At 45.4% G+C, this 8,823-nt stretch overlaps 1 protein-coding gene across 2 annotated transcripts; it reads left to right on the plus strand.

Annotated features, from left to right (window-relative positions):
* Nucleotides 1–1,651: 1,651 nt before the first annotated feature.
* Nucleotides 1,652–6,727, plus strand: LOC147438626 (uncharacterized). 2 transcript variants are annotated; one of them, XM_086484673.1, is made up of 10 exons: nt 1,652–2,425; nt 2,493–2,590; nt 3,129–3,408; nt 3,506–3,648; nt 3,729–3,834; nt 3,980–4,049; nt 4,379–4,480; nt 4,617–5,347; nt 5,447–5,558; nt 5,657–6,727. In XM_086484673.1, the coding sequence occupies exons 2-10, from the start codon at nt 2,578–2,580 to the stop codon at nt 5,750–5,752; spliced, it is 1,653 nt and encodes a 550-aa protein (XP_086340799.1). In that variant the 5' UTR covers nt 1,652–2,425; nt 2,493–2,577; the 3' UTR covers nt 5,753–6,727. The 2 variants fall into 2 exon arrangements, with proteins under 2 accessions (XP_086340799.1, XP_086340798.1); XM_086484672.1 differs by having other exon boundaries at nt 2,507–2,590.
* The last annotated feature ends 2,096 nt before the right edge of the window (nt 6,728–8,823 follow it).

Raw genomic sequence — 8,823 nt, forward strand, 5'->3', positions numbered from 1 at the left:
TTACGTTAATAGACTTTGACTCTTAAGCTCATCCCATCCAGCCTTTGATGTTGTTGTAGGTCTCTGTTGACTGTCGACGTTTTTCTTCTGACTACAAGAATTGGAAGACTTGGGAATCCAAATCCTTCCATTACCTTGGTAGCTTCCCTTGTGACTTTGTCTGGCACTAGGTCTTGCTGAGCTCTTGATATCTTCATGTAGCTTTGTAGTAGTTTTAGTTGATTTTGGTTGAATGGTAGCCAAATTCTTGGGTATCCTATGTGGGATTCTTGTTCAAGAAGAAGATTCTTTGAAGTCCATGTCTGCTTTGTATCTTCTTGAGGATTGTGGGACTTTAACAACATTTGGTGTTGTCCTTTTGTGTAATCGCTTCTTAGGTATCCTGGGATATTGTCGAGGCTGATACCCATTTGGCCTTCTTCTCTAGGAGGGTCTTGATTGCGCTTCATATGCCATGATCTTTGGTTTTGGTATGCATATATGTATGTTACCACTGGTCCACAGTAGCTGCAAACCTTACGTCCGTGACCTACATCTTCTAAATCCATTTGGCAGGGGATCCAAACCTGTTAGAGAGCAAGGTCATGGATGCTGAAGAGGAGAAGCAAGTAGAGTATGAGAGAGAGAGAGAGAGAGAGAGAGAGAGAGAGAGAGAGAGAGAGAGAGAGAGAGTTAAATGATACTTACTTAGATCGGGAAAAGCAGGGGCATGCTCGGTTGATGAAGAATCTTGAAATTGGAAGCTTGCATCGGCGCGTCATTCAAGAACTATTCTTGCAAAGGCAAACCGCTCACTCAAGGCTGCAATTTTTTGGCACTCCCAGTCTGACGGCACCTTCATGCTCCATGTCAAGTGCGCTACTCTTAGTGTATTCTCCTCCTGGGGTGGGTCACCCGAGGAGGAGATTCCTAGCTGGTTGCTACAAGTTCTCTCCATCGTTTCCAGCACGTGGTGCATCAATTAGGTGGCCATGGTGATGCCTATGAGTGGCTCTTGCCCAATGGTATGCGGCCCTTGCCTGACCATGTAACATCACTAATATTTGGAAGGGATAAGCACCTCCCCCTGTGGGCCCTCTGGTGTGTCGAAAAAGAAAACTTGCAATATTGTTTGATAGGCTTCGACATTAGCCGATCGATAACACAACCGCACACTACCATGAATCGGAGAGAGGGTCTTTGTGTTGCTGGTGTGGTCCTCAAACACTACTTGTGGGAAGGAGCTCTTCACAGCTCTTGTGGGCATCTGGTTGGTGACGAGCCACGTCAGCGGGAGGCAATCATGGAGGGTGCATGATGCACCGTGTGCATTGCAGGGTGAGGAGGGAGAGCGGGGATGGGAGTCCGCCGACACGAGAGGGGGGGTTGGGGGGAGGGCCCACAGGCAAGCGCAAAAAGGCAAAGAGGGAGCACGTGCGGGGAAGGGGGGCTTTTTGTGTATGTGTAGGTGTGTGAGAGGCTCCAGAGTGCAGGTGGGGCCGGAATGGCGAGGTAGGGGGCTGCACGTGAAGTAGCCTACCGGCAGGGCGGGGCTCCGCGTGAAGGGCACGACACGGACGCGTGACTCATGAGGTGGGCAAATGCCACCTGTCGGTTGACGGGTTCGCTCACGTGCGCTTGCCCATTTGTCCTGATAGAGAGAGAAGCGAGTCTCGAGAGAGCGAGAGAGAGAGAGAGAGAGGAACACGCAGCAAGGAGCTCGAGGAGAGGACGCAAACAGCTCACAAGCTTGCTGCTGCTTTTCTTCCCCAACCTCACGACACACATTCATTCTCTCTCTCTCTCTCTGACCCCCCTCTCTTTCCCGGAGATTCATGCTGTCTCACCGATTAGGGTGTCCATTTTCCCGCTTTGGGTATCTAAATTTCTGTCTGCTGCGGCTACTCATCGTCATAATTCATAACTCCTCATCCACGGTACTGCGTCTGCGCTCAGCGAAGTGTCGCCGCCTATCGCCTGCGCTTCCTCTTTGCTGCTCTTTAGCGATTGTGGGTCGCTTTGTTTTGGCTATCGAATCTTGTTTCCTGCATGGGCGCCTCATTCTATGCCCTTCGCAATTGAAACTGATCGTTGTTGGCTTGTGAACCTCTCGCTTCCGTGGGTCTGTTCTGAGAGTGTCCAAATTGCCGTTCCCCCCCCCCCCCCCCCCCCCCCCCCCCCCCCGAGTGTCCGCTCTGGGCAAGGCCCTTCGTTGTAGCCTTGTTTTGGATTTCAGCGCTTGCGTTCTGCACACTGCGAAGGGCCCCTCAACTTATATTGGGCTGTGAAGCATTTTCGTTGTGATTGCTTTGCTGTCCAAAGAAAATGGCGCAATTAGAGGCAGCTGGGATCTTAAGCTCTCAACAGCAGCCTTTGCCCACTTCGTCGCCTCAGCATTCCCAGACTATGGGTGCCCATGATCCAGCACAACCGCTTACTACACAAGGTATGCACACAGATCCCGTCTCGGCTTGACATTTCTCATCCTCATTTACCGAAGCTTTGTTTCATAGTTAATTCACTGCAGGAAATCAAGCTACTATTCACGACTTCTTGTCGCTGTGTGGCACTGGAGCCAGCTCTACTTCCACCACAACCATGTCGAATCATGGTACTACCTTGATCTAGCTCTGTGTTTTCTCCGATGTGCTAAATCGCAATTAGGTGCAGGCCGGTTAAATCCTGTATGCTACCTTCAATGCATATAGGGAGTATGTGGATGGAGGACTGTGAAAAGGGGAGGACTTTGTATATCTGCATGACTGTCCTTATTATTTCTTCAGAAGCTACGAAGAGATTTTCAAAAGGGATGTTCAACAGGGCATTGACATGATGACATGGTGGAAGGTGTTATGCAGATAGATCTGAAAATTTCGGTGCTGATACATTTGTCTTTGATGTTTAATCTGAAGCTTGCATTTAAAAGGCATTGGGTGATGTTGGCAAACTTATGCCTTCTGTGCTCATTGATTGTTGGACGAGTTAAGGCGAGTGGACTGTGAGTGGACTGTATATGTGTTTGTGGGTAGGGCTTTTTGTGCTCCTATCTCATCAAGAGGCAGTGAGATTTTATCTCCAGGCAGTCTTGGAGAATTTTGAAATAATTGCACTTCACCTGAAAGGGTTTGACAACCTAATTCGGTTGGCAGGATTGCAGCAGTCTTCCACAACTCACGATTTTCTACAGCCACTGCAAAAAAGCTTAGGCCCTGCTGCAAATAGCAGCAACAACTTGCTACCAAATGGGTTTGTACTTAATGCATCCAAACCTTACACTAGTAGCAATGAACCTGGTGGTGCACAGCAGAGCTGCTACACATTTGGGAATGGAAGCTTTGAGCTGAGAGAGAGCTTTCCATCGAAGTATCGCTCTGCAAATATAAGCTTTGGTCTAAAAGGCCAAGTTGCACATGCAGTACCGCTCAACAAGTATGGCCATGAATATTTTCAAGTTCCGTTTTTTTTTTTGGAGGCTTTTTTCTTTGTGCTGATTTCACTTTTGAAGTTATGTGTATTTACCGTGAAGGCATTGGCAGCAGCAAGCTGGTATCGAAGTACTTGAGGGAAATAAGAGGCTGTCAAGGGTTCCCTCTGAAGAAGATGACGACGAGGATGATGAATCGTATGATCATATCTACAGTGCAAAAAAAGATGGTCGTTATCAGAAAGGTAATCTGATGTTTTGAGTATGTGTTTGAAGTGGATGCTAGGGAGATGGGATGGTTGTATTTACTTCCTGAAACTTGCAGGTGAGATTACACCACCGATGGATGGGAGGAACCAAGACAAGGGAGCTACTCCAAGGTCCAAGCATTCTGCCACAGAACAGCGCAGACGTAGTAAAATCAATGACAGGTAGTTTTATTGTGAATCATTTACATGAGTGTGTAGATATGTTCCCTGTAGTCTGTCATTATAGAAATTTCCAATCCATGAGTTGGATTTGGAGCAGCTATTTCTCAATGCATTGCCAAGTGGTTCTCTCTCTTTATATTGACAGGTTTCAAATGTTGAGGCAATTACTACCAAATGCTGACCAGAAAAGAGATAAAGCATCCTTCTTGCTAGAGGTAATGATTGGGACGCTTCTCGTTTATTCTGCCACTCAGCAACTTAATTAAACAATGGTAGAGATGTGTCTATCAGTGAACTTGAGATACTCTTTTCAATTGGGGAGAAAGGGGATTCCTCAACTAAATCTGCCTATCAACAGCTTACTGTAAACCTGGTATTCAAGGTAGAAATGTGCCTATGAAATGTGAAAAACTCTAAACCTGGTAATGGAGGTAGAAATGTGTCCGTGAAATATGAAAAAGGGGGGAGAAAGGGTGGAGAGTTCATGAATATTCTTAATTTATAAGAGATTCATAAGGCATGTGACATTTTACTTTCTTGGCAGGTCATTGAATACATTCAGATGCTGCATGAGAAGGTAAAGAAGTACGAAGGTTCAGAGTTCAGAGGGCAGCATCAAGAGCGGACAAAAATACTCTCATGGGATGTGCGTATCTTTGAATCTATATGGTAGTAGTGCTGTAATTTCACTGTAGTCGAAGACCATTTCTGGCGTGTCAAGGCAATGGGTCAAAGAGGAAAAGTGTTGTGGTTCTGAAGCTTATTGTGTGTGTCATTTGCAGAGAAGTTCTGGGCAGCAGGACATGACCTATAGTTCTGCACAGGATATGAAAGAGGTCCCTGATGGGAATGGATACCTGAGAAGCCGACTGAGTCCATTGAGGGTGATGTCTGAGGATGGCTTAACGTCTGCTGGGTTGATGTGCACAATGGTGCAGGCTTCAGCAATGCCGGGTGTACCCAGCTTTGAGAGCAAACCTCTTATAACTAAGCCCATACCGTTGACTATCTCACAGGCTCCTGCTGCCTCAATGCTAGAGCAAGCTTCCAACCACATGCATCATAGCATTGTTCCGGAGGGTCAAACAGTTTTTGGCCAGTTGCTGCGACAAGAGGAGCAGGCTACAGCAAAAGCTAGGGATTTACTTTTGAACAAAGCTGAGACAATACCGTCGCATACTCAGCCGTCGAGAAACATGCTGATACCGCAAGAGCCACATCAAGTTACCGAACAAAGATTTCCAAGCGCTCAAAGTATGGATCATCAAAGTTCATCTACTTTGAACTTTAGGAGGTTGGAGGGGGAAGCTGACGGACGAATCAGATCAAATCAGGTGATGGATGTTGGTGCTAATTCAGGAAAGGACTTCAATAGACCATCTTTTGGGCTTGGGAGACCTGTCCTGGGTGTCTCCGAAGGATCAAGGATAGAACAAATAGCTCCTGGGAATGACCAAGAGGCACCAGCTGTTCTCGGTGGTGTTATCAATATATCCAGTGCCTACTCACAAGGGTATATGCAAAACATGGTTACTTTTATACAACTGATGCATACACTCTCGGTCGTCTGCATGTTGGTTTTTGCTGAACGAAGACGTTTGTTATTTTCTAGGTTGTTAGACACGTTAACACGGGCTTTGCAAAGCTCAGGAGTCGATCTGGCACAAGCTACTATATCTGTTCAAATAGATTTGGGCAAACCTGATTCGTCAAACTCCAAACAGGTGAATTGGTTGGCCTGAACAATCAGTGACTGCTTCTGTGGAGATTTATGTGGTAGTAAAGTGTTCCGTAATTGTAAAATGGCTGTTTTTGTGAACAGATGATATCATTACCTACAGGAGTATTGCCCCTTCAGAACATGTCAGCACATGAGCCAGAACCTGCAAAGAAGAAATTAAAAATGGAAGTTGATTGAGAGCCCATGATTGCGCTGCCTTTTACATTCTTTGTTTTGGAACCTCTCATTCCAGGCCTGCAGCCCATTTTTGATTGGGTCTTACTAATATACATGCATTGAAGGCTCTTTCTATGGGCCTTCCCACATAATGGGATGATCAGCCCGGGATACATATCATGCTGGGAGGGGGAAGAGCAGCATTGGCTGTAAACTAGGTCACATACCTCGAAATTGATCTCATGAATGAAGGGATGTTCGGTGCTGGACGACATGGGTACATCCAGAAGCATTGTAATTTGTGTGCACGCGCGCTCATAAGAGAAGCTGTCAGGGCTAGCTCTGCGCAAGCATAAAATGACCCGGTATTGTCTTGCGCTTCCTAATGTGAGATATGCAGCTGGGAAATAGAGGCCTGGATATGCAAATTCAGGAAGCAACTTTGCAGCTTGCAGTCTCTGTTATGTCGTATCACCACAAAATGGTACTTAAGTGGCATATACACAGTCCAAGCAGCTGGACGATCTTGGGTTCCCTTCAAGCCCCTTATTCGCCACGGGCAAAACATACACATTTGGGAGCAGTTAAGCAGTATATTCCTGGTTGGTTTTGATTGTTAATGAACCCCTCCCTTGCTTTAGGCAGGAGAGAATATAGAACTGTTGGCTACAAGAAAAAAGCTTGTGCTTCTTGTAGAATGTGAATCAAACCTTTGTATCAAGTTGTGCCAATTACCTTACTGATTAAGAGTGACAGCCTCTTAGAAGTCCTAGACAATTATGTTGTCCAGGGGGGAGTTATGCCTAAATTGATGACTCAGACTCCTTTTAGAGCAAGTCTGTGTGATGGGTAGGTGCTATTAGAAGCGCCTGCAAAGCTCTACCATCCTCTACTTCGATAGCTGATCGCTTATTGCATAGTGGTGTACACAGTTTGTATATTTAATGCATGGATTTGTGTGTGTCATCGCCACATGCACAACCGATATGTACTTCACTCTTTTGAGTCCCTTTCCCTCTCCATAGGGTTAGGGGTGGCTAATTAGGGGTGGTTAATGGGGTGGTAGAGTACGTACATCAGACATTGTGAATGCCAAATTTTTGTATCAATGCCAAGGTCCTTGTGCGGTCTCTTAATCATGAAGTGTAGATTTTTACCGTGGTGCTTGAGCATACTCGCGGTGCTATAGCGATGGTGCATTGGTCTTTGTGGTTTGTACATCTTCAATATATAATAAATGTATATGTATATGGTTCCTTTTTCTACAACTTTGAAATTACAACACACACCCAATCCCCCCTCGTAGGTGGAGGAATCGCAACTCTTAAGGCGAGTCTTTTTGCTCGGATAAGCTTGGCCAACCCATTATATCGACTAGGGGAGCAGCAGCCCCTAAGGGCTACATGTCACACGAGTTGCCAAGGGTGTTTGAATCCAAGACAAACACACGGGGCTCTTGCTCTACCAATTGAGCTAGCACTCGTTGACACGTGTATGTAGTTTTGCTTCAAGTTCTCCCCCATCAGTAAGTAGGGGGGTAGGAATAGGCTTTTGTCACTCGATGTGTTGCACTCAGAGGGCTCCTCATAATCCCTATGACTAGTGCCTTTGGGGGGCCCTGCAATAAAAATGGGACTCCCCATACCATGCTAGCTTGTCCAAAGGTTGGCATGCAGAAGTAGTGGTGGTAACCGATACAATTTTGCTCGGGGTGCTTCAACCACCCTTGATTATCTTGTGCCATTATAGATAGCGTTGTTTGGTTACCATAGTATCAACACGGGCAACTATATGTCTTGCATCTTCTTGTTCCTTGCGATATGCCATATCCATCGGTTGCAAAATGTAACTATGAGGTGCTTTGCACCTTGCTAATGCACACTAGAGATATTGGGCCCTCCTAGTAATGGGCCTAGGGGGGAGTGCTCAACCTAGTAGTTTCCTCTCAAGAGGGCTCCCCTATAGGCCCTTTGAAGGTGTCTTCAAGGGCCCTTGCAAATTCTCGTGTTGTGTGCCGTAGTTGCAGAGAGTCTGCCTCCTCAACTTGGTTGCTGAATCAACCTTTTTGTTGGGGGTTCTTGCAACCACCCCTTACCTTTGCAAAGATGTTTTACTCGTGGCCTATCAAATGGTGCTACTTTTGATGTAGGAGGTGGTTTGAGGCACTTCCTACCTAAAATGTAGCAAGCACTCCAAGTTGCCACCAAATTTTGTGGAAGCCATGGGGTTACATGCTCATTTTCGAGGGCTCTCTACAAGTGCTCTAAGGGTGTTTGTGGGAGCCCTCTAAGAGGGAAGTACCAGACACTCTTTAGATCTCTTAGAATTGCTAGAAAATTATGTTGTCCGAGGGGTTGTTATGCCCTAAGTGTTGAAGCTCTTATCACGGGTCTATAGTTCTTGCCACACTTAAATTACTCTGTTATTCCTTCCAAAATCTTATGCAATTCTTCAGAGCTAGAATCACTTCCTCATGGGCCTTAACATACTGTGCCATTGCTAACGAAAGCCGACTTCTTGTGATAACGTTGGATTCCATTCCCTGTCTATTTTTCAAAGATGAATACTTCCACTCCAATTTGAAACACCTACATGTGCCTTATATTGCACCCTTGGTATTTAGTCTTGCATAAAGAACTTAAATTGAAGTGGTTTGGAGTGACTAAGAAGTATGTCATGTCCATTGCAAACGAAGCCATCATAATATTTCTTGAAATCAGGAATATTTGAGAGTAAGAATGGAATTGGAGATGAAGATTAGTTGGTTCGTAATGTGTCCATCAAATGTTGCAAAGTGTAGGTTTGTGTAACTATCAACTTCTCTAAAAACTTGCTAAACATAGCATCTTTGTCCTCATATGTATGTCCAGCCATTCAAATTCCTGCATGGATTTCTAAGTTGTGTAAACAATTAACAATTGAATCAACTATAAGATTTGGATCAACTGGACAAAAAGCATTCAAAACAAAGTGTCCATAATGACCTTCTCCATGTCCATGAGTGATCATGCTAGTAAGTGTCATTTGCAAATTATAACATGAATTCATACCCATGGGAACAATCCGTAGTCTAAGAATCACTATCTTGTCAT

Source organism: Adiantum capillus-veneris, chromosome 16, assembly GCF_014529385.1.
Source record: "Adiantum capillus-veneris isolate H3 chromosome 16, ASM1452938v2, whole genome shotgun sequence".
Lineage (NCBI taxonomy): Eukaryota > Viridiplantae > Streptophyta > Polypodiopsida > Polypodiales > Pteridaceae > Adiantum > Adiantum capillus-veneris.